The sequence below is a fragment of the Diabrotica undecimpunctata genome, chromosome 4, assembly GCF_040954645.1.
Source record: "Diabrotica undecimpunctata isolate CICGRU chromosome 4, icDiaUnde3, whole genome shotgun sequence".
NCBI lineage: Eukaryota > Metazoa > Arthropoda > Insecta > Coleoptera > Chrysomelidae > Diabrotica > Diabrotica undecimpunctata.
Window position 1 is genome coordinate 49,940,458 of NC_092806.1, and position 27,706 is coordinate 49,968,163.

Here is a 27,706-nt window from a genome sequence, read left to right on the forward strand (position 1 = left end):
TGAAATATGGAGATGTCATGTTTGTTTTTAAGTCTGGTAATTTTTAAATCTAAAAAATTTATGGATTGATTTTGTTCTGTTTTTATTGTAAATTCAATATGACTATGAAGAGAATTAATATACGATAAAAATTGGTCGAGTTGCCTGTTAGTTCCTGTGAAACATACCAGTACATCGTCTACGTATCTCCACCAATATAAACACTGTTTGAATATGGGATGTTTTAAAATCTTTGTCTCTAGATGATTCATAAAAATATCTGATAGCAATGGGCTTAGAAAACAAAGTTTTCAGTGTTTTATTGTTACATAAAATGAATTTCCATCAAGTAACTGTCGAATCCATCAATTATAGTGTAATGTATTTAGTCGAATATTAAATTAGTATTAAAAAAACAAAAAAACTTACTTATTCTCTTATTCTCCGTATCTCCTAAAACTATCATCAACCATCATATTTACAGCCATAATCACTATCGTCGCTATCCTCATTCGGATGGTAAATTATAACAGTATTAACTGCTTCGATACGACCTTCACGGATCCACCATTCTTCAATTAAGTCTTCACATTGTGTTACATTTTTTTTCCAAATTTTAGGAGTGGCAATATCCAATGCTTGTTGCCATGTTTCCAAGACCGCTTCGTCACTGTAACCCTTGTATTCAATATGGTTATCATATGTTTTGGATATCCCCCAAATATATTCAATTGGATTGAATTGGCAATGATAGGGCAGTAGTCTTAACACACGGTGTCCAAAGCTATGTATAATTTCGTCTACTATATATATGTTTGGTTGTGCATGACTTTTAGCTAACGTTAGTAATTGAGGCTTAAAACAGTATTGAGGAAATGTAATATTTTTATTCGTTAACCATTCTTTTATTTTATCTACGGTCCAGGTATTTGTTGGTTGCTTATTTAAAATTTCCGAATGGTATACAGCATTATCCAGTACTATAACGGATGGTTTATGTAAACTTGGCAACAGTTTTTCTTTCAACCATTTCACAAACATCTGCGTATTCATATTGTCATGATAATCGGCTGATTTTGATTTTGATGACAACACAAGATCTGCTCCCTCAATAAAACCATGTTTTCCATCTGCATGCACTATAATATATCTCTTTTCCTCGTTATCGATGCATTTTATGGATTTTATACTTTCGTCCTCTCAAATTCGTTTGATACTCCTTTGGCAAAAATCCATGTTTCGTCTAAATAAACGAAAGAACAAAATTCTTTTTTAAATTTGTCACAAAGGACTTCCGTTGGTTTTCTCAGCAGTAAAATAAGAAAGTACATTAAATATAAAGTTGTCTACATCTAAAACACGTCTCGGCATTTTTGGCTTCAATAAACAAATACACTACACTAAACTCTGTCTTAACGGACACCTCTCTTCACCGGACACCTCTATACGGACGGTTTTTTAAACTAAAATCAGTCGGCGATATAATATGAAACTGTGGTGATTTTGCCCGTCACTATGCGACAGGAGATCCAATCAATTGCCATTTACAGTCACCCCACTCAATTTTTTCTATCTTTCTCCTATTTAACGCTAGGAAGACAACAAAATGATAATTTAATCTATTGAACAACTTTCACAACAAATAAGTCACTTTTGGAGAATTGCTGAACTTTTGCTTTAAGTCGTCTTATGAAATCGATCTGACTAAAAACAAGCGTAATTCTAGTTTGACAATTTATATGTTGGCAAAGCTCGAGTTTTTGTATTATAATTTTTACCGATTACCAAATGCCAATTTTTTAGGATCAAGAAACTTTCAAAAGAATTTAGAATTAAATTGTTAAAATAATAAAATTCTTGCAGAAAAGAGCCGGTCTTTTTAACTCCAGATAAATATTGTTCTATCTGACAGATAGTTACCTGGAGGATAGACATCTATTCACATAATAAAATGTTTTCACTGTCATTTTCTGAAAAAGAAATGTAAAATTTATCTCGGAACACACCAATATTTAATTAATTGTCAAAGGAATAACACTAATGTTTTAATATCTCTTTTAATTATACAATTTGTCGTGGCAGGTATAAATTGAATTATGTAAAAAAATGTATTAACGAATAAAAAAATAATTCATGTACTTATAATAATGATCCTTCTGAGGTTTCTCCATAACACTAAAATATTGTATAAGATTAGCTCATCAACATCAACTTCAGAAACTTTAATAATGTCTTTACTTGGCAATTCATCTTTAAAATTGTCTTTATTTTGATCTCTCGCTAGGTTATACTCGTAGAATGTTGCTGTAGATTAGAGCGGATGAATCTTTTCAACTTTACAGTCACTTCCATTGGATAAAATAATATTTAAACCTTCTTTTCCATACATAAGATCTGTTACATTATCTGGTTTTATTATGGAAGTTACCATTGAAATTGTTTTCATACATTGTTTAGTGGACTCCTTAAAAATGGCTTCACTATATAATCAGAATCTTCAAGTAACAACCCATTTCTATTATCTCCATTTAAACTTCTTATCAAGAACACAGAATTATTTATACCTAACTGGTAGGGTAGGTACCTAGAAAAACATATCCAAGGAATATCACGAAATTGTCAGAATTTAAAATCAATATTCCACATATTCTATAGAATAGAAGATTTTATTGAAAGTTTTGAAAATTTTGTACTACACTCTGAATATTTTGTATACTTATCTGAGCCTTGTTCTATATATAATTTAATGTATTTTATAATTATTAAAGGAATCTGGCAACTTAGGTACTATGTGGACATTTTTTATTATGGAATCTTATACTGGTATTATTTAATGACTAGCATCAATATCTCTTGAAAAACGTTAATCAATCAATTTTTTTAATTATCAAGATTATGAAAACATTGAATGCCTAATCTAAGTAGACAAAAAGAGGTATACATTTAGTTTTATAACCTTTTATTAATAACTATAAACAATAGTTTCTCAGAATATAGATCACTGTCGGTTTACTTAATCTAAACCTCTTAAAAAGAAAAATGTTCGAGTCTGATTCAAATATTATGTTCTTGAACTAAGTTTATCTTAGGTTATATTTTTGATTAAGCGATAATACAGACATAATAACACACTACAATATACACATTTCTTTTTTAGGTGGCGCTAGATGTTTAAATCTAAACAAACGTAAAGCTTTAAATCATTTTGTTTAATCAATCTACTTTTAAAATTACTGCAATAAATATTTTGGCAATTTTGCGAAAAAATTAACCATATTATTACTTATATTAAAATATAATTAATATCATTAGTGTTATTAATTAAACGTATCGTTTTAAGAAGAAAATATGATTGAAATGCCAGATGTTGGTAGTTCAGGTTTGTTTCCTAGTTTGTGGCGTAGTTACCTTACTGGACAAACGGTATGACTTGTCCTCCTAGCCTTTTATATAGATAGATTCTAGTTTCTCGCAAAAATAAGAAGAAATTTTCTGTTATGGTTTAAATAGTAGTTCCTGTATTTTAGCCTATTTTTTAAGGAATGATGGACGTAAATTTTAATTTGTAACCTAACATTAAATCTTAAAACTAGTTTCGTAACAAAAGTTCATGTAATATGTATTAGTTTTCAGTGTTATTGTAATTTAGTGTACTATGTATATATTCTTTTGAATCTTTGCGAAGAAACTTTACAATAATTTGTTTAAACTTTGATATTTTTTTGTAATAGGTATTATCCCATGTAAAATAAGTAAAACAACAAAAAAAATCGGATTTTACATAATTATTTTAATGTTATATATCATACACTAAACGGACATTGTTTGTTTCAGGTGGATACTATATTTTTGAACGAAAAATGCTCAAATTACAAATAGTCGTACTAAATACAAATCTAATGAAGAGAGGCGAGAATGACGAGGATGCCCTTCAACAATGGATTTGGTTAGAGAAGGTGTTATACAAGTTTCAAAAGAGCGGAGAAACAGTAAGCAATATTTTGTTTTCACTATATATAAGTACTATACATTGTTTTATATGCATTGACCCAATTTTTTGTTTGTATATCTATTAGAAATACTAGAGAAGATGCCGATAATGAGCAATATTCTCTTTTCATTCGTTCTGCTTTTCCTTGGTTATTTCACTGGTAGTATCTTTATTCTAATGTTTGCTGTAACATTTCTATGGTTTGAGATTTTTATTTTAATTTATAATTCGTCTTTATTTACTTGGATATATATAACGAACAATAATAAGGAACACTAAGCTTACGTTGATTATTACTCTTATTTTTCTCATTGCTACATACGCAGCTGAAACATAGACACTCAAAAAAATCGATAGAAATAAGATAGAAGCACTGAAATGTGGTCTATAATATAATAAGCCCTTGTCAGGGCGTGGTTAAACTCAAAATATACATGTTTTACTAATATCGTAGAGATATACCTATACATGAATATCGTAGAGTAATTACGTATTCCAGCAAGGAACTATATATCCATCCCAGGATAGCAAAAAGTGACCAACGATAAGAACAACTAAAATCTAGTTATTAAAATTCCAGTTATTAAAATAAATAGTAAAGTGGCAGTGACTTATCAAATTCTGTTTTCTACAATGAACACTTCACATACAAAAAACGCAAATAATCAGTGTCTATTGTAGTATCAGCAGAACTTGCAGGTAAGCAGCAGGTCCACAATTAACAAAAATTCAGGAACATGTACCCAACTCCCCAACAATATTCACCACTAGAATATACATCTGAACATAAATCAAACCATATATACTGGCAACCGACAAATACTCCTATATCTAACATTCCACAAAATAAATTCGCTCTTTCACCACAACCACAACAATTTCCACCACAACTTCAATCAATTTACTACCACCCAAGTAACTCATTCACTGTAGGTCAGACCTCAAACACAAACCTAAAACTTGCAACTGCACATTTAGAAAACTCACATATAGAGTCTAGCGAAGACGACAATCAAGAAAAGCAAAATAAAAACTCATGGCAAGTAGTCAAAAAACGTAAATTTTCAAAACAAAATAACGATCCCAATTCTACAAGCTTACCACCAATAAAAATACAAAATCGATACAGTGCATTATCAAACGCCGAGAGCGCTTATCAGACTGAAACAGAAAAACAACAAAAAATACCAAAACCACCTCCAATATTGGTACATGGCGTCAAAAACTTTAAAGATATGGTTGATAACTTTGCACACATTGTGGAGGAAGAAAACTACTGTACGAGAACTCTGCCAAACGACACTGTCAAGATTACAACATATACAATAGATACATACCGGAAACTGATAAGACATTTACGCGAAGAAGAAATCATTTACCACACTTACCAAATAAAGGAACAACGTACCTACAGAGTTCTAATAAGACAAATCCATCACTCTATACCCACAACAGATAAAAAAAAGAAACTAGAAAAAGCCGGCCATAAAGTTCGAAATATAACTAACATTCGACACAGACAAACAAAGGAACAATTATCTTTATTTTTCATAGACCTTGAACCCAACAGTAACAATGAACACTCGAGGAACCAAATAAGGGAAACACAATCATCCAATGTATGCGATGTCAAGCATATGGCCATAGTAAAACATATTCAACTATACAGCATTACTGCGTCAAATGTGGAGGACAACATGATACAAAAGATTGTAAAAAACCTAAAAGCACTCTAGCTAAGTATACACTATGCAAACAAGATCACCTTGCTAACTATACGGGCTGTGTAGTCTACAGGAAACTAGTAGAAAACAGACATATGCAGAAAAGAGGACACCAACCGCCTCAAAGAACAACATTCAACAGCCCACATGTGTGTACTGAAACAAATCAGCTACATACCACTCTACAAAACCATCAAAGAACATATGCAAACGTGACAGCACTTCAAACTAATCACGATTCAAAATCTAAAACTAATATAGAACAACAATTATTAACATTCCTAAACGAGTTCAATAAAAGAAATTCCTAAACATACTTAGAGTTGCCACATGGAACGCTAATGACCTGCTAAACCATAAGCAGGGAGTAATTATTTAATTAATTAATTACGTAAACCCTAATAAAATTGATGTTCTGCTTATTTCAGAAACCCACTTTACCGATCTAACTACGTTTAATATTTCGCTTTATACCACATATAGCACACCTCATCCCGATGGTACAGCTCATGGTGGCTCGGCGGTAATCATCTGTAGCTACATATCACATCATGTATTGCTACAATATGCAACAGAAAAAATACAAGCAGCAATCGTTCAAGTAAATGCAACGCCATGGCACTTTAACACATCGGCAATGTATAGACCACCTCGTCACGCAATCTCCACAGATGAATACAAAGCCTTCTTCCAATTACTTGGCAGCAAATTCGTAGCTGGGGGAGACTGGAATGCGAAAAGCGGCATGGCAATCTATAGCACGAACTAAACGCAAACCAACACATACCACAAATATTTATCTGCACATTCGCCAACTCATTGCTGAAAAACGTCGTGCGAGGAGAACCTGGCAAAGATCTAGAAACAACATAGATCTACATATATTTAATAGACTACGTAGGCAACTTGGAGTAGCCATCAAAGCCGCAAACAACGACACATTCGAACATTACATCAAAAACCTTACAGCAAATGACCAGACGTTATGGAAGGCGACTAAGAAGTTTACGAAACCATACGCAACTGTCCCTCCCATCCGTATACCAAATGGAAAATGGGCTTGTTCTAACAAAGAAAAATCAGACGTCTTTGCTGAACATTTTACAAACGTATTTGAAACAGAGCCAGCACACCCTAATAAAGAAGTGGAAGAACTAATTAATGTCAAATGTCCCTCCCAACTAAAAGTTTTACTCCTATAGAAGTCAAGAAAGAAATAAACTCAACTCACGAAAGGCCCCAGGTTATGATTCAATCTCGGCTCAAGTACTAAAACAACTTCCTCGCAGGACCATTTGCTAACCGTTATATTTAACCGCATGCTAGGCTTATCATACTTTCCAAAAATATGGAAATTTGCTAAAGTCTTTATGATCATCAAGCCACGTAAAGACCCCAAGGAAGTAACATCTTATCGACCCATTAGCCTACTCTCAATCGTAAGCAAAGTTTTTGAAAGATTGCTCCTACAAAAGATATACGCAGATCATTAATTTTTGACATTACTTCCAAAACATCAGTTTGGTTTTTGGGATGATTACTTCACTACCCAACAAGTCTACCGAATGATAAACGAAATATCAAAAGTCTTGAAGAAAAGAAATACTGTAACGCTATATTTCTAGACATCTCACAAGTGTTTGACAAAGTCTGGCATGGACGACTGGTTTACAAAGTAAAAATAGTACTATCCAGTAACTATTTTCTCTTTCTTAAATCATACATATCAAATAGATATTTCTTTAAAAAATTCAAAGACCAACAATCCAACCTCTGTTGTGTCAAATCCGGAGTGCCAGAGGGCAGTGTTCTACGGCAGCTGCTTTTCTCACTTTACACAGCCGATATACCAGAGACTAATATTACTACAATCGCTTCATTTGCTGAAGACGTAGCAATACTAGCTGTAAATGAAGATCCCATACAAGCCTTATAAAACCTGCAACACCATCTGAACATGATGTGATTGGTATACGAAATGGAGAACAAAAGTAAATAAAACAAAATCAACTCAAATAACATTTACCAACCGTCACAACATAATATGCCCACCTGTAAGAATGGAAAATGTAAGAAACAAACAGTAACAGACGCTAGAGACCTTGGCCTCCATCTTGACCAACGTCTCACTTAAAAGAAACATATCCAGACCAAAAAAAAGGCAGTTTGACTTAGAATTTTGGCAAATGTATTGGCTGCTTAGACATAAATCAAAACTTAAGATCCAAAACAAAATTCTTCTATACAAAGCCATACTCAAACCTATCTGGTTCTACGGACTACACATATGGGGCTGTGCAAAGCCAACGTCGCTGAATATTATCCAAAGATTCCGGTCTAAAATGCTAAGATAAATAGTGGATGCACCATGGTACGTAAGTCATCAAACACTTCACTACGTCTTTAAGGTTCCTTTCATCAGAGAAGAAATCCATCGAGCCACGAAGTCACAAAATGAACGTACCATTCACCATGAAAATAAGCTAGTAATGGAATTATTCAACAATGGTCCAGCCACAAGAAGACTAGATAGAACCTGGTCCTAAGACCTACTTCAAAACTAAACCAAAATAGAATAAGGTGAGACATCATCAGATGTCTCTACTTCACGCCCAAAACCTGTAACACATTTACTTAATATTGTTCTGAAGCTATTTTCTTGTGGCATTTTAAATTAATTACTATTTAACTGGGAATAAGCCACAATTAAAGGTTAAAATACGTTTATTGACGTTTCAATTTCCACTTCGGAAATCGTTCTCAAAATACAAACATTTACTTAATACTCTGTAATGATGTAGATTGTAAATAAATACAATCGTAAGTGCTAATAATAATTGTTATTGAAAGGTAACGTACTGATAAACTTAAATATAAGAAAAGTTAATGAAAATAAAAAGCGTTTTTCTTTTTTGATACGTTTAAAGAAGGAAAAATGACTAATGCTAAGTGTCTACTGAACTAAAAAATAAAATAAAGCAGTTAGTATATGTAATTATCGAAATCGTCACTGTCATTATTAGACTCAAGTTGGCCTATCACAATCTTTCTAAAAGTAGTGGTAGTGCGATGGAATGTAAGGAAGCAAATCAAAAATGTGTTTTTTAAGTCTTTGACAGGTCTACGATTTGGGTATAGTTAATTCTGAACACTATTAAAGAACTTAGGTGGTCTTCCCTTTCCGATCTTCAAAAAAGTAATACTTTATTGATTTTAATCTTGGCGCTCTTATGAATCAGTCCACGAAGATAAATGTTCTGCTTTGTATTGTCAGCTAACTTATAAAATGAGTCAAAAATGAGTTGTTGTTATTTGAGTGTTATATTGGAAGTCGTTACATTTAACATTTTGAAACGATTTGCCAGGCTTATTCTTCCGGTTTCTGTTCACATAAGCTTTTCCACTATATCGTCGAACTGCTTTGACTATCCGCCGTGTTTATTCTGTTTAATTCCTTTTGCGCTTTCTACCTTTTTTCGCTGATTCTACCGTAACGCCCCCTTCATTTTCAATCACATTATTTGCTGCCAGAAGATTATCTGCAGATAAATTGGAAACATCTGAAACAAATTTTAGTGGTCAAAGTGTGTAAGTCACTAAAATTTTTTTCCTCTGAATATGATGTAATTTCAGTCACAATAATATGTTTTGTGTTTATATTTAGTGATAATTACTATAACATTTAGTCTATTGTTAACAGAAAAAGCATAAAGCATACTTTCATCAGAAATTATTTTCGACTTTTTAGGTTAAGAGTTACTTACTTAAATCAGATGAATTATTTCCACTGTTAGGCACGTATTCTGATTCACTATCCGAGTAAGGATCATTTTCTTCTAGTTCTAATAGTAAATCAACTGTATTTTCACTTATTATAACCGATAAAAGCGTGAAGTAAAATTCAAATTACACTGTGACACGCCAAGATGACTTACACTAAATGGCATTTACTTACACTAAATGACAATGACATTAACGAACATTTTTCAGTTTATTTCTGACGCTAAATAAAATACTGCCATCTGTGGGTTTTCCTGTGAAGTATTGCTTTAGGCGTTTTGTCTGAGGAAAGTTTTAACTGTTAGAAGGAATCTTCAATACGTAACTGAATTTTTAGTAAAAAATGTATATTGTAAACCTAAAGCTAAGATTAATACTACTAAAAAAGTTAATATTAAACTCAACAGGCTTTTGGGTTGAACCGCGTCAATTATCACTGCGCCGAACTTTCGACATCCTCTCTGATATTTTCTTTAGGGTTTCCAAGGCCCGAGTCTTCCGAGCCCCCAGACACTACTAAACTGATCACTTATCAATGCATTACAGTAATACATTAATTAGTGATCAGTGTAGTAATGTCTGGGGGCTCGGGACACCGAGACCTCGGAAACCCTGAAGAAGACAGAAATTATTATAACAAATAAATCAACAAAGTGTTACCATTGCATGACGAAAAAGTTTGTTTCTGTGAAATAGAATAGTTAAAGATCACAAACAGGAAGGATAAGCTGAATATGACTGCGGGACTATATTGGAGAAGGAAAGCATATAATAGAGACAAATAAAGATTAAATAAGGAAGCCTATGTCCACTTTTGAATAAAAAACGTCGAAAAGAAAAAAGAAAAGTAGTACCCAGTTTTTAATATTTTAGACAAAATGTTCAAAACAAAATGTAGAAGAATATTCTAAAATTTATACATCATCTGTGTCATCTTCAAATGTAGAGAAAAGTAAAACAACAATTATAGTTTTGATAAGTACAAGAGAATAAAATAATTTTATTTAGCTTATCTTCATTAAAGTTGACGCCGTTTGTAAACCCCATTAAAAAGCTTTAGTGAGTGCAAAAATAATAAGTAGTATCTTTTTAGAAATTTTTTACAGCAAAGCACAGAAATGAGTTTACTTCGTGTAAACAGAAGACTAAACTTTTTATCTCATTCCTCAGTCTGTCTCTAGCGACCTACTAAAATGTTAATTTATGAAAACGTTCGTTATCTTTTATAATAAAAAGCTGGAACGTACTCGATATTTTACAATTACTGACCTACTTACGGTTCGCAAAATTGGAACGCATCGGCAGTGGTGTATTTACCTTTCAAAATTTTACAGGTATTTGCAGAGCAGTTCCATTACTTTATTGTACATGGTGAACCTATGCTGAATTATTCATTAAAAGCAATTTTGCTTTTTCTCTAGAATTCGCATATCTTTACATGGATTATTTTGAGAATGCTTTACACAATACAAATTATTTCATATGGTATTTTCAGGTTGTTCAAGTGAATATACTTGATAATTGAACAATTTTTAACATGAAGAAAGTAGTTTTTTTGTTCTACGTGAATAATTGTAGTATATGGATCTAAATTCAAAAAGGTACTTTCCTTCACACTTTTTACGGGCTTAGGACTCTCAGCAAAAAACTGGCGTGTTTAAAAGTTTTTGCTCTTCCTAATCGGATATCGTTAAAAATGTACAGTAATAATAGTTCTATTTACAGTATATACATACAAACGAATACATAATGTACAAAAAATAGATGAATTGAAAAAAAAATATAGAAAAATATATACAAGTTAATAATTACAAAAAAAATACCCAAAATAACCAAAATATATTTATGAATTCCTAAATACCTAATTCTGTTTCGCTGTCGCTATCCTCTTTAAGATTAATAACAATTGGTTTAATTATGTGATTCAAAGTAACATATGAATTTTCTACGTTCATTACATGGCGTACTGAATTTTTCCAACTTTCTGGGGAGATGTCATCAACACATTTCCTTATTAATTCGACTACACTACCACTTAAAGTCGGAGAAACATTTTGTGACCTCACATTTGACTTTAGTTGGTGTCACATATATGCTCTATGGGATTAAATAAACAATAGTAGGGCGGAAGCCGTAACACTGTATGTCCCATGTCCTCGGCCAATGCGTCACAAACATATATTTTTTTAATAGAAAATGATTTTAACTCTTCTAACAGTTTATTTTTTAAATAACTTTCTTCAAAATATATATCGTTTTCTAACAGGTAGTTTTGAATTTCAATTTTCGTGTTATTTGCACTTGGAGACTTATGTAATTGACGACTGTGGTAACTTGCATTGTCCATTACTATCACACTATTTTGAGGAAGGTTAGGTATAAGACAATTATTAAACCATTGCTCAAAAAGCGCTGCCGTTGTATCCTCATGGTAGTCCACGCAGGAGTCTTTAATGTTCTTTGCAGAAAGCCATAAGGCATTTGGGACCCAACCATTTTCTGATCCTGTATGTAAAATTGTTATTCTTTTCCCTTTGTTTGATGAAGCTTTTGTTTGACACCTGTTGGAAGAATCGGACCATCCTTTGGATGGTGTTTCATGAGTGTCAAACCATGTCTCGTCCAGATAAATTATTGGTCAATCTTCTGTACGGTACTTTCTTATGGAAGTTATATATTCAGTACGCCACTTTTGTAAACGATGGGACTCCATAAGCACTTGCCTTTTGTCAATTGTACGATATCTGAAGCCCATTTTAGACAAAATCCTCCAAAGACTAATGCGGCTACAGTTTATTTGTGTATCATCATTAGTAAGCCGTTGTTTTAAAGCATCTAATGTAGGTATCCGTTGCTCTTCGTACATTGTGTAAATTTTTCGTCTTATTAAGTCCTTATCACTTTCGTCAATACATTTGGTAGAACCGGCATCCTTACGCTTCCTTCTTGACTTAATAGGATTTGATGTAATTCTTTTCACTGTGGTTAGAAGTATTTTCGTTAAATCAGATATTTCACTTGCAGCAGTATTAGCAGTTAGTCCTCTTGTAAGTAAAGATCTATATATTGTTTTTACGATTTCTCTAGCGTCAGCACATAAATGCTTTTTCTTTGCTGGAACACTGGAAGAAGCACCATCAATGTTTTTCCACGGACGCCAAATAATGCTGTTTTATAGATATAAATAGGTATAACACTGGTAACACTTGTAACACTTTCAACTAAATGAAACAAAATGTATATTTAAAAATTTCTCATCGGTTTTATATCCTTTTACAAATTATACAGAATAGAGGGAACCTGTATAATTATTCCAGGAAATACTTAACGATCGACAAATTTATTGTGGTCATTAAAAGATCAACCATTGATAGTGAAACTCACTGTTAAAATGTTTACAACTTTATGAAATAAAATGTATTCTAATCGTTTTTATAATTTTATACGATTTTTTAATCGTTTTTATATTACCAGGAATTTATTATACAAACAAGACAACGACACTCCACAGTAGATTCAATTTTACCTGAATACTTACCTGTTCAACTAATGTTGACTAAGCTGGGGTACTTGCGGTCGGGTTTTATTGCAATCATTAAGCACTCAACCATTTTTCGTGAAATAAACTATAATTTATCAATTACTGAACTCTAGAACGAGGAAGTTTTAGCGACAACTTCTAAAAATAGAGATAGTGAACGATCTAACGTGTCTGATGTTATGTGCGAATGACGAACATGGCGTTATTTAGCTCCAAAAAAGAGTAAGACAGTGGCATGTAATTTAGTACAGAAAAACATAGGTCTCACTACGAAAAGTCAAAATATTGAGACATGCATGAATGCCTTTAATTTATTTTTTTCTGATAGTATAATTTCAATGATTCTCGAGTATACCATAAGAGAGCTATTGAGTTCATAGCTTCATATAACAGTAAGAATAAGAAAAAAATTAAGGATTGGATTGACGTTGATCTAGTCAAACTGCGTGCTTTCTTTGGTATACTTATATTATGTGGAGTCTCGTTCCAACCTTTGCTGGAGACGGTCGCATAAATTTGTTTTTCTAGTACAAAAATATCTATTATTATAGTAACCAGTTCTTATTGGAAACTATATCGTTAATTACTAATATTAATTATCAGTGTTGTAAAAACGCAAACAAAATAAAACAAGTGCTATTTCCAAACGCCAAATACCGGCAAATAAAAGTCATAGGCGTATCATAAATAATTGTTCGTGATGTATAAAATATTTAATCGTGATACAGGATGGACATAGACAATCCGTTCTTAAATTCAAACAAAGTGAGCAGATCTCCGCCGAGAAGTTCAACTTCAGAAAAACACATTGCTAATCTGCAAATAACTACCATGCAACAACCATCGAGCAACAGAACCTTGTCTAGCGAACAACAAAGGAATGAAAATTGCTCAACCAATATAGTACTACAAGAGACAGAGTCAACTGAGAATCAACATGAACAACCAGGTAACTCTTTTCTTTCTAATCATGCTTCTTCTTCTTCTTATCTACCCTCACAAATATACATCGCTAATCCACAAGATAGCCAAGAAAACAGAGATCAAGAATGGAAAACTGTTCAAGCCCACAAACGAGCAAGAAATGACAGCCCTGGAGGTGATAAACAACTAAAACAAACAATAATGAGCGATTACTGGCTCAAAGCACCCACACCAACGTCTAATAGATTTGCTAGCTTAGATGAAGTACCTGATGAGACCAACCAAACCAGAACTGATGCAGTTAAAGAAAGTATTCAACCCCCACCCATATTCGTTTCAGATGTAGGTGATATACAACCTCTTCGACAATTGTTAGAAACAATATCCCCTCTGGGATATTCCATCAAATGTCTCTATAACAACCAAGTAAAGATTCAGCCCTCAACTTCTGAATATTACCGAAACATAACCAAAGCACTTAATGAGAAAAATACACATTATTACACCTACCAAACAAAGGAAGAAAGAACATTCCGAGTTGTGCTTCGTAATATGCATCAGACAGCAGATAAAGACGCTTTAGTACATGAGCTAGGATTAATGAGACACGAAGTAACCAACATAGCTAATATATATAAAAATGGATCCAAAATAGCGCTTCCGCTCTTTTATATAGAATTAAAAACTAAGCCAAATAATAAAGACATATATGATGTGAGAGCACTCCAGAACATGATTGTGTCCTTCGAACCACCATATCCCAAACGTCAGGTTCCCCAATGTACCAAATGTCAACGCTACGGTCACACACAAAAATTCTGCCATATGCCTCCAAGATGCGTAAAGTGTGCAAGTAATCATCTTACTTTACACTGTCCACGAAAAGAATGCAGCAATAACGTAAAATGTGTACTTTGTATGGGAAACCATCCGGCCAACTATAAGGGCTGCAGCGTATACAAACAAATACAAAAAGAAAAATTCCCCCAACTCAGAAAGAATCAAGAGACCCACAGAACAGACACCCATGAAACCAATAGTCAAAGAGTAACCCCTGGTGTTTCTTACGCTCAAAAAACTTCAGGAAATAGTCAAGCGGATGAAATCAAAAATCAACAAACTAATGTCGGCTCAAACCATTCAACGAAAATTGCCAACCTTGAAAACCTGATGACAAAACTAGTAGAGAGAATGGACACTATGCTTAATCTTCTTATGACTATGATTTCCAAAATGCACTAATGCAACACAGACTTAAAATAGCCGTCTGGAACTCAAATGGCCTAACGAACCACATCCAAGAAATAAAAATTTTCCTCGACGAGAAGAAAATTGATGTTATGCTTGTATCAGAAGCTCATCTAACAGACAAAAACTATATCAAAATTCCAAAATACATTGTCCACTACACAAAACATCCAAATGACAAGGCACACGGTGGCACAGATATTATTATCAAATCTAATATAAAACACCATGAGTTAAATAAGCTCAGTGAAAAGTACCTGCAATCAACTAGCATTGTGATCGAAGACTGGCTAGGCAACCTTACCTTATCTGCGGTCTACTGTCCTCCTGGTCAACCAATCAACGAAAACAACTTTAGCACCTATTTCAGTTCTCTTGGACACAAATTCATAGCAGGAGGAGACTTTAACTGTAAACATCATCACTGGGGCTCTAGGGTAATTACAACAAGGGGTAGACAACTGCTGAAGTCAATAACAGGAAACAACCTACAACACATATCTACAGGAGAACCAACTTATTGGCCTACAGATCCAAATAAAACACCAGATCTCTTAGACTTCTGTGTGATTAAAGGTATCTCTCTTAACTATTTAGCAATAGAATCATGCTGGGACCTCTCTTCAGATCATTCTCCCATTCTAATTGACCTAGACTCCAAAATCATACTCAGAAATAAGCCTCCAGTCCTAACCAATAATCAAACAAATTGGAAAATATTCCGAAGCGCACTAGCAGAACAAATACCAACGAACTTGCCACTTAAAACAGAATTACAAATTGAAAATGCGGTACAACAACTTACTACCTCCATACAAAAGGCAGGTTGGATTTCTACTCCTGAACAAACAACATGGAAGGAAAGCATAAACTGTTCGCAAAGTGCAAAAAACCTGATCGATGAGAAAAGAAAACTTAGGAAAAAGTGGCAAAACACACACGCTCCTATTGACAAACAAAATTTAAACAGAATTACCAGAAGACTTAAAAATCTATTAAAAGAAGAGAAAAACAGGGGGATCCAAACTTACTTAGAAAATTTGACTCCATCCAAAGACACCAATTATTCTCTATGGAAGGCGACGAGAAAGGTAAAAGGTCCACAAGACGCCATACCTCCTCTAAAAAATGTCAAAGGTAAATGGGCAAGAACAGACACAGAAAAATCTGAGACATTCGCTGAACATCTTTCTACAGTATTTAGTCCATTTAACAGAGTAGTGCCATTAGAACAAGAAGAACCATTTAATTCTTTTCTTGAGGCTCCATATCAAATGGATCTACCAATCACCAAGTTTAATATTAAAGAAGTAAAACAGATAATAAAGAATGAGATACAACCCAATAAGGCTCCGGGATTCGACCTCATAACGGGTAAGATCCTCCAGGAACTAACCAATGACTGTTACAGAATAATCACTATGATCTTCAATGCTATGCTTAGTCTGCATTACTTCCCTCTGCAATGGAAAGTGGCACAGATTATACTCATTCAAAAACCTGGTAAAGATCCAAAAGATGTCAACTCATACCGACCGATTAGTCTACTCCCAGTTATCTCTAAGGTCTTCGAAAAACTTCTACTACGAAAAATCAAACCAATATTGGACGAAAAGTGTCTCATACCTGACCATCAATTCGGTTTTCGTAACCAACATGGTACAATAGAACAAGTTCACAGACTATACACAACAATAAGAAGTAGTCTCGAGAACAAGCAATATTGTACTGCAGCCTTTTTAGACGCCTCTCAAGCTTTTGACAAGGTGTGGCATACAGGACTTCTGTACAAATTAAAGAAAAATTTACCTTACCCTTACTTTAAACTGCTTCAATCATACCTTACAGAAAGGAGATATCTGGTAAAATATAGTGAAGCCTATACAAAACTCTACCCCATCCTATCTGGTGTACCTCAGGGTAGTGTGCTCGGACCGATTCTGTACCTGATATATACGGCTGACTTGCCAATAAGCAATAACCTAACGCTTGCAACATTCGCAGATGATACTGCTTTCTTGGCCTCTCACAGCAACCCAATAATAGCATCAGAGAGACTGCAACTACATCTGAACAAAACAAATGAATGGCTTAAACTCTGGAGAATTAGAGTAAACCCCTCAAAATCTACACAAATTACATTCACTCTAAGAAGAGGTACATGTCCACAAGTTAACCTCAATGGACATCCTTTGTCCCAAAAGCATGACGTAAAATACTTAGGTATTCACCTTGACAAACGTCTAACTTGGACCAAACATATATGGACAAAAAGGCTTTAATTGGGAATTTTATACAGAAAACTTTACTGGATGTTGGGAAAAAACTCTCACCTATCGATTGACAACAAGCTGCTGATATACAATACAATAATAAAACCCATTTGGACATATGGCTCATAGCTCTGGGGTTCAGCTAGCAAATCTAATATTATGATAATACAAAGATTCCAATTCAAAACTCTGAGAACAATCGCTAATGCACCTTGGTATATCCAGAATGATGCAATACATAGAGATCTTCAGGTACTAACAGTCTCTGAAGAGTGCAAAAAAACTTCTGGACAATATCAAAACAGGTTGCGGGTGCATCCTAATACCCTGGCACACAATCTTCTCAACAACCAACAAGCGAAGAGATTGAAGCGACATGACCCCTTGGACCTACCTCACCTATCCTGACAGAGCCTACAGCAGTGGGAGTTACGCCTTCAACAGCACCCAGCCATTGTGATCAGTGCCGCTTTTAGTGCTCGCGTATCAGTGTATGTGCGCATCCTACCGGTAAAAAGCCAATTTGTGTCGTGATGATTTGTTCACTGGACCTTACATCTCTCTGTCATGTAAAGACAAAAAATTTTACTTATTGTTTTCACTGCAAAACAGATTGTAAAAATCTTAAATGTTAATAAAAAAAAAAAAAAAAAAAAAAAAAAATATTATGTGGAAGGTTCAGAGAGTCTCATGAAAAGGTGCATAATTAATGGTCCAATACAAATAATAGATTTAGGCGTCCTATTTTTTTAGGACGTCGCCGTAGGATTTTAGGCGTCCAAAACTGTAGGGAATCATATGAACCATCTACCTTTGGTACTATCAACAAGCGGCTTATAGATTTTAGGGGACGTTGTCCATTTTTGATTTATATACCCAGTAAACCGAAAAAATACGGTATAAAGGCTTGGACCATATGTGACGCTGAAAATTTTTATTGCTGTAACTTTGAGATATATACTGGAAAGATTGGTGATCAATCTGAACGTAACCAAGGCCCAAGAGTTGTCAAAACACTTGGAGAACATTGGTATAGGTCTGGTCGAAATATTACAACTGATAATTTTTTTATTGACATTGCTTTATCTGTAGAACTCGTATCCACAAATTTTACTCTTTTGGGTACTATCAGAAAAAATAGGAAGAGTTTACCCAAACCATTGCTTGAAATGACAGATCGCTCACTGTATTCTTCAAAATTTTTGTTCACTAGAAACATTACTTTAGTTTCATATGTAACCAAGCCTAACAAGTTTGTTGTGTTATTATCGACCTTACATAATGAACTTGAAATTTCTGGTGAAGACCGAAAGTTTAAACCAAAGATTATTTTTAATTACAACAAAACCAAAAAGTAAAGTTGATATTTTAGATAAATTGATCCGAGAGTACACATGTAAAAGAGCAACAAAAAGATGGCCCTTACGTATATTTTTTAACTTTTTGGATATTGCATGCTACAATGCTTTCTTTCTATGGAATATGAAAAATCCGGAATGGAACACCCAAGTAAATATTAAACATCGCAGAAAACTGTATATGGAGGAGCTTGGAAAACAATTAACCTTACCCAATATAAAACGAAGTGCTGAAGCAATACAAGAAGAACCCACCGTGTACCATAAATCCGTAATCGTTGCAATAGAGACAACCGTTGTTAGTGTAAAAAAGCAAATAGAACTGCCACAATCTACAACAAAACGAGGTCCTAGTTATTCTTGTAGGGGTAGTGACAATAAATATTCAAAAAGGTATAACATTGTGTAAAAGATTTGTTTGTAATACTCATTCAAAACGCGAAGAAATCCATATTGTCAAAATTAAATGCAACTACTGCTAAAAAGACCAGGATGGTGAACCATCTTAAAAAGTTTAAACACAATAATTTAGGATTATAATTTTGATGTTTCTTTGTTTTTGTTGAATTTAAGAAACTGTTTAGTAATACTGACTATTTAAAACATTCTTATAAATAAAATGAAAATGGGTCACGCTTGACCTGTCATCGTAATCTAAGTAAGTAAAATAATCTTCGTACTCCGAAGGTTAATGAAACAAATAGAGAAATCAAAATATCGCGAAAGAAGTAAAAGGCAAAATTTACAAAACAGTCATCAGACAAATATTGATATACGAGGTAAAAGCACGACTTTACACAGAGAGGACAAAAAAATGGACAAGAAAAAGAAGCGACAAAGATGAAAACTCTTAGAAAAATTGATGGTAAGACACTATTAAACCGAGCTAGAAGTACTGATAGGTGCAAGGTAGAGGAGAACATCAAAGACTGGATAAGAAATAAAAAGAGTAGAATGAAACGATCTATAAACTGAATGACAACAAATAGAGTAGTAAAGACGGCAAGAGAGGGTTTCCCAATAGGAAGACGGTTAGTAGGATGACCACGAAACGATGTAACAGCAACTTACTAGTGACACATTAAAAAAGACAGCAGAAACGTCATGTACGAAAATATTGATGAGAACTACAGAAATAAAAAAATTTATTTCCATAGAACAATAAGAGGAATTTCTCTCAGAGATATAATAAGGAATGAGGATATCTTAAGAGAAACTCAAGTCAATGATGTGGTGAGATATACACGAGCACGACGCTGCAAATGGAGAGATCATGTCGACAAAATAGACACAATAAAAATCGCGAAATAAGCAAAAACACATAAATCCAATAATCAAAAACCGCTAGGAAGATCCTCGAAAGGTGATATAACAGCTGGACATCAACATACCAACATCTGAAATAAGAGAGTAAATAAGATCATGAATTAGAAAAAGCATAAACAGAAGATAAATTAAAACGAAAATAGAAGTCAGAAGATAAAACTGACACCTACATACTTTTAAAAAGATATGAAATATGTCAAGGTGTAAGAAAAAAAGACGAAAGTGTTTGAGATATTTAAGTAGAATAAAAAACGTAAGACAGATAGAAAATATTGCATGAAGGAAACCTAACTAAAACAGAGAAAAGGAAGGCCCAGGACAAGATAGTTAGAGATAATTAAATACAAATTAAAAAAAAAAGCAAATTAGAAACTGCAACAAAAAAAATTAATTCACTTTTAATTTTTTTAAGTCTGTTATGAATTGGTATGTCCTCTTTCTTACTATCTTTTTTATCTTTTTAATGTGTACCTTTTTAATTAAATTTTTATTACCAAACTAGGTTCTGCTATCATTAACTAAAGCATAAAATATTTTACGATATACTTATGTTCACTGCTTAGTTCCTTTTTATCTTGAGTGGAATTTAAGTAAGAAAAATAGTAAAAACTACTTGTCTTATTGCATTGCCAGAGCAATCATTTTTTTAAATGCCGTATTGCCAGACTCCAGTAAGAGCCTAAGAAGGTATTCATTGAATTCTGGCAGGCAGCGGTGGGGAAAATCTTTTCTAAACATCTAATGTCACAGAGCAAGAAACCCTGGCATCTTCAGGCCGAGTAGCCGAGGCACTAGACCAGAAGATCCCAGAATAGTGCCGGATTAGCCGTGTTCCGGCTAAAACTTTATCAACTGTTCCAGAGTAGTGATCTTATCTTCTTCTTCTTCTTCAAGTGCCCTGTCCGTTGCGAACGTTGGCTATTAACATGGCAATTCTGATCTTGTTTGCGGCGCTTCTGAATAGTTCGACCGATGTGAGCCCGAACCACTTTCTCAGATTTTGGAGCCACGAGTGTCTTCTCCTGCCTGGCCCTCGCTTACTGTCTATTTTTCCCTGGACAATCAATTGCAGCAGACGGTACTTATCGTGTCTCAATATGTGGCCTAGATATTCAAGCTTTCTTTGTTTAATTGTATTCACGATTTCTTTCTCCTTTCCGATTCTTTGGATTACCTCTATGTTGGTGACATGTTCGGTCCAGGATATACGAAGAATGCGTCGGTACACCCACATTTCGAATGCTTCTAGTTTTCTCGTGAGCGTCTCCGTCAGCGTCCAAGTTTCCATACCATACAGTAAGATCGGAAAAATGTAGCATTTAACTAGACGTAGTTTTAGAGGAAGAGACAAATCCCTGCTTATGAGGAGCTTTTTCATATTGCTAAATGCTGCTCTAGCTCGTTCTATTCTCGCCTTAATTTCTGTGGCCTGTTCCCATTTTGCATTTACGTTGGTGCCAAGGTACACATAAGATTCTACATGGTCAATTAGTATGTTACTTATCCGTAACTGTCGAGCAGGCTGTTGCTTCCTGCTTATCAGCATCCACTTTGTCTTCTTGAAGTTGAGGCTCAGGCCCTATTCCTCACTAACTGAATAAACTCTTTCCATTACCTGCTGCAATTCGTCTATGGTACTGGCAAGGATCACCGTGTCGTCGGCATAATATCTTATATTGTTTGTTAACTCGCCGTTTATTTTTATGCCCTCATTTGCATTTTCCATACATTTGTTAAATATTTCTTCGGAATAAATATTGAATAGGAGTGGGGATAATATACACCCCTGACGGACACCTCTTTTGATCTGCACACTTTCAGTGAGTTCGTTGCCAATTTTTGCTCTTGCTGTTTGACCCCAGTATAGGTTTGCCACAATTCGAATGTCCTTGTCGTCAATACCTGTCTTTCGCAGAATATCTATCAATTGTTCATGATTGACATTGTCAAATGCTTTTCTAAAATCCACAAAGCACAAATACACGTCCTTATCAACGTCTCTACACCGCTGTATAAGCACCTGGAAAGCTAAAATTGCTTCTCCAGTTCGAAGTGCTTTCCGAAAGCCAAACTGCGATCTATTAATATTTGACTCACATTTATCATATATTCTTCTATGAATGATCTTAGTGAACGCTTTAGTGACATGATTGATCAAGCTTTTAAGCCGGTAGTCATCACAGATCTGGGCATTTGGTTTCTTCGGGATTGTAATAAATGTTGACTGCAGCTAGTTCTCCGGGATTTTACCGCTATTATATATGTTGTTAAAAAGTTCAACTAGATTATCAAGGAACTGTTTGTCTGATTTACATAGGATCTTTAATATTTCGCAGGGTACATTGTCCGGACCTGCTGACTTATTGTTTTTTAGTGCTGCAATGGCATCTTCTATCTCCGATTTAAGGATTGAAGGTCCTGTTTCTCCTTCTCCATATAGGTGATCGTCAGTCCTGTCAGATGCAAATAATTTTTCTATGTATGATTTTCATGTTTCTAAGATCGTTGATGGCTCCGAGATAAGATTTCCATCGCCATCTTTTATGCTGTTGGGTGACTTATTGAATTTCCTCTTGTTTGTGATCTTATCACCCAATAAAAAACTAAAGTCCATCTGAATTTTACAAATTTTACAACAAAAAACATGTTTTTATTGAAAGTAGATTCATAAAAGTAGAGATAATTAGTATGACAATACGACAACAATTTTTCTAACAACGAATTTTAAAATAAATAATTATAGAAATTTCATTAAAATTACAATTTGACAACCAAATAAACTACTTGTATCAGAAGTGAGATTTAAAGTATTATATGTATGACACTTGTCTTGGTATAATAAAGGGATACTGCCGAAAATTATTGACCGTCTTATCTAAGATTTTTATAAACTTCACCTTTAATATCGTTATTATCCAAACAGAGTAACAAAAACACCTCGTCGACACTGCTGATATCTCTCAGCTTGAGTTTCATTAGGAAAACGCGTCGAAAACGATAAATTCATTTAATCCCGGTTATGTGACAACAGAGCCTTAAGCCCGGCGATACCATCGCCATCATGTCATCAGAGTCAGCCGTGGAGAGGATCTTTGATATCAAGATTGGAAGAAATAGAGCCATTTTCCATCCGTAGACAACGAGAGCGCTGCACAACGGGGCCTTGTCAACTAAAGCCTCTATTAAAAATGGCAAAGATATTTCTGTTACTTGAAATTAGAAAAGAACGAGGAAATTTGTTCTACAAGTATTCCGTGATAGGTACTTAAATGGAGATTATTTAAATTAGTTTACTTACTACAAAAGTTCTTTGTCAGATCTTTTAATGAGTTTGTTCGGAAACAAATTTTATAATAGAACTTGGTATAATAAGATAAAATGTAAAGGTATCTTAAATTTTAACTAAATTAGCAAACAAGATTTTTAATTAGTATTCCTCTACAAACTAAATTGTAGAAAATTAGAAATAGTCCATTGAAAAGTTACATTCGGGTTGCATTTTTAAGAAGACGCAATTTTATTTTTTTGGTGTGTTTGGGGGCAAGAATAAGCTTAAGTTTGAGTTTGTGGGGTCGGCACCCTTGAGCCCGGCCATCTTATATCTGTATCTCGTAAACTAGCAACCCTACAGAAAATTTATTAAACATTACTTGTAGCAAATTAAGTTGTCTACAACTTTAATTTATCAATTTTAATCGTAAAATAGAAAATATTGTGTCACAAATTTCTCGGCATGCAGTAGGATCAGGTTACTTATATTAAAAGAGAAAGTTAATAATAGTAAAATACACTTTGCAAGATGACGAGTATCCAGATAATCCAGATAAATTAATAAAATTAAACAAATTTCAATTTCAAAAAAATTTGTTCTAAAATTTTTAGATATTTTTGTTTATAACGTTTTTATTTTGCGCTATACTATAAAAAGTAATAGAAATAAAGTTGTAGACAATATAATTTACTACAAATAATATCTGATATAATTTTCTGTGGCGTTGCACTCCTTTTTCTAAGATTGACTGGGGGGAAAGGTTGGCGTCCCCACAAACAAACGGCGAACTTAATTAAGCGTATACTTTTTTCTAACACCGCAAAAAAATAAAATTGCGTCCTTTAAGAAATGTAGGACAGAGCCTAAAAAATGTAACATTTTAATGCTCTAAAAAAAATTTGAAGTTTTGTTTATTAAAAAAGTGAAATTATGATTGGTCTTGCCTCCTTAAATTTTTATTTGGACTTAATAATATAGATTTTAAAGTATCTACTATTGTGTTAAATATTGTTTTATATGGCAAAAAACCACTATCAATTGTAATTAGAAATACGTTTTACATTTGTTTTCGCGTTTTGAATACCAATCCGGAAGTTATTTTTAGAAAAAAAATTAATTAAGAAATATTAGATTTAACCTGTAAATCAATTTGACAGTGACCTATAAACTTACCTGTTATTTTTTGCATAATTAATTAATTTTATAACCTTCGAATTAAATAACTTAACTGGGGTCTCTATCAATGTCATTATTGCAAATAGTTTTTTTTTCTATAACTATTTTTATTTCTAATCTACCTTATTACAGTATTAGATTAGGTAATTGTGTTACTAGCTTTGGGTGTGAAGGAGAGACATCCAATGATATCTCACTTTATTCTCTTTTGGTTTAGTTTTAAAAGTAGGTCTGCGGGCCTGGTTCTATCTAGTCTTCTTGTGGCTGGACCATTGTTCAATAATTCCCTTACTAGCTCATTTTTATGTTAAATAGTACGTTTATTTTGTGACTCCGTGGCTTGATGGATTTCTTCTCTGAAGAAAGAAATCTTTATTTCTTACTGAAGTGTTTGATTACTTACATTCCATGGTGCATCTACTATCGATCTTAACACTTTAGACTTTTTTTTTCGTCCTTATAGAGGGGGGTCTGGAATATTTAAACGACAACTCAGTCCAGGACGCCGCCTGACTGATCTTAGTGCAGGATTCGTTCTTCGTACTCCCAGCGATAGTTTCCGAGGTACTTTAAAATGCCTTCTCCTTGTCGAGTCTACGCCGAATGCCCACCTGCTTAACCAGACCCATCTCTGTCATCCAGCGATGGGAAGACCCTCATCGCTCCTTGTAAGGTATCACTTCCAGACAGGCATTTCCTCCTTCCCCACAGTCTGACTCACACAGTCTAATTCATACAGTATGATCCACTTTTCTACCTTTAACTTCCAGCATCTTTCCCTCTTACCTTTGGCGTTGGTCCAGCTGCTTTTCATCCTCTTCTTTTTTCTTGATCACTGCACAGATACAGTTGTGTATACTAGTCCAACCTGCTTTATTTTCAATCGTTCCCTCAATAATTTCTCTCATTGTATTGTCACAAAATTGACACCTGTCTCTCTTTCCATTCTGTTCCTTTCTATTATTCATCTGTTGCACTCTAACATCGTATGTGTCACAGTGTCCGAGTGTCCACAGTATAGGCATTCATGTGTGTCAGCCTTTCCGAACCTAGAGAGGTAGGCCCTAAAACACCCATGTCCTGTGAGCACCTACGTCAGGAAATAATCCAGTCTCCTGTGGCCACAGTCCACCCAATCTCTTTAGCACTTTAGACTGAAATCTTTGGATGACATTTATCGACGTTGGCTTTGCACATCCCATAGGCGAAGTCCGTAGTACCAGAAAGGTTTGAGTATGACTTATTATAATAGAATTTTGTTTTGGATGTTGAGTTTTGATTTACGACCAAGCAGCCAATACATTTGCCGGAATTTTAAGTATCTAGCGTCTGTTACTGTTGGTAGTCTTAAAATATCTATTCTTACAGGTCGGCATGTGTTGTGTTATTGTATCGTCATCACCATTTAGGCTATATTTGTCCACTGCTGAACGTAGGCCCCCCGTAAAATTTTCCACCTATTCCTATCTTGTGCTTTTTGCATCCAGTTTGTGGTAATGCACTTGATATCATCCGTCCATCTAGTCGGTGGTCGTCCTCTGCTTCGATATGCCTCTTGCCTTGGTCGCCATTCCAGAATCTTTCTGGTCCATCTATCATCCGTTAATCTGGCAATATGTCTGGCCCAAGCCCATTTAGCCATGGCTATTTTTTTCACTGCATCTGTGACTCCTGTTCTTCTTCTTATTTCTAGGTTTGGTACTTTATCTCTGATGGTAATACCTAATATTGATCTTTCCATAGCGCGTTGTGTAACTCTTATTTTATCTATTGTTCTTTTTGTCAGAGTCGGTGTTTCTGCACCATATGTAAGAACCGGTAAAACGCACTGGTTAAAAACCTTTCTTTTTAAACAAACTGGGATAAAAGACTTGAAAATAATATTCAATCTACCAAAGGCAGCCCAGCCCATGTGAGACCTATCCTTCTTTATATTTCAGTTGTTGTCTGATTATCTTGGCCTAAGCGAATCTCATACCCTAGATACTTGTAAGCTATTACTTGATCGATGCTATGGCTCTCAATCAGAATTTTACCGCTGACTACAAGGTTGGTCATAAATTTTGTCTTTGAGGTGTTAATTTTAAGACCAATTGTTTTTGACACTTTATAGAGCGTGTGTAGCATTTTTGTAGCTTTATCAACTCTATCAGATATTAAAACGATGTCATTGGCAAATCTTAGGTGGTTCAGATCTTCCCCATTTATATTAATTCCCATGTTATCCTCTCATTCCATTTGCTTGAACATATATTCAAGAACAGCTGTAAACAATTTAGGGGAGATAGTATCACCCTGTCTAATTCCACGTTCTATTCGAAACTTCTTGTTATCTTCATGAAGGCAGACACAAGCTGTACCAGTTTCGTAAATACTTTTAATCAATGCGATATATCGGTAGTCAATGCGGCAGTCAGCCAATGCTCGAAGCATTTTATGATGATCTATAGTATCAAACGCCTTTTCATAATCTACGAATATAAGAAAGATAGGCTTGTTATACTCTGTACACTTTTCTATTAGCGTTTTTATAACTTGTAGATGATCATTTCTTCCGTATCTGGAGTGGAACCCAGCCTGTTCACAAGGTTGGTAAGTATCCAGTTTGTTCTCAAGCCGTTTTGTTATTATCTTCATAAATAGTTTGTATGTATGGGAGAGCAAACTAATAGGTCTGTAGTTCTTTAGGTCTGAAATGTCACCTTTTTTTGTGCATTATGGTTATTATTGCATTATGCCACTGGGAGGGGGTTACGCCTCTTGTCAAACAAGTATTGAACATCTTTTTCAACACATTTACTAACGTTTCTCCTCCTTCTTTGATTTGTTCAATAACTATCTCATCTTCTCCAGGTGATTTATTGTTTTTCATCTCCGAGAGAGCTGATTTTAATTCCTCTGTTGTGATATCTTGGATGTCTTCTGAGCCTACATTTTGAACTTTTGGTATTTGATTTTGATCAGGATCTAAAAGTTCTTCTTGCTTATAGTGTTACTGTATAAGAATCACTAAATATGTCCAGATGACGATGCAAGTCTTGTGAGGCGTCTATAGGATCTTTTTTTACTGCTAGTGCTGCTAGCTAGTCAGCAAAGGAAGTGATTGTAGTATTAT

The 27,706-nt window shown here is 34.3% G+C and overlaps 1 protein-coding gene across 3 annotated transcripts in view; it reads left to right on the top strand.

Annotated features, from left to right (window-relative positions):
• LOC140439498 (acid sphingomyelinase-like phosphodiesterase 3b) overlaps positions 1–27,706 on the top strand; it is a 672,376-nt gene that overhangs the window by 483,235 nt on the left and 161,435 nt on the right. For all 3 annotated transcript variants that reach the window (XM_072529446.1, XM_072529448.1, XM_072529447.1), the window contains one exon: positions 3,814–3,968. In XM_072529446.1, the coding sequence (XP_072385547.1) occupies positions 3,814–3,968 (155 nt within the window). The remainder of the gene's footprint in view (positions 1–3,813; positions 3,969–27,706) is intronic.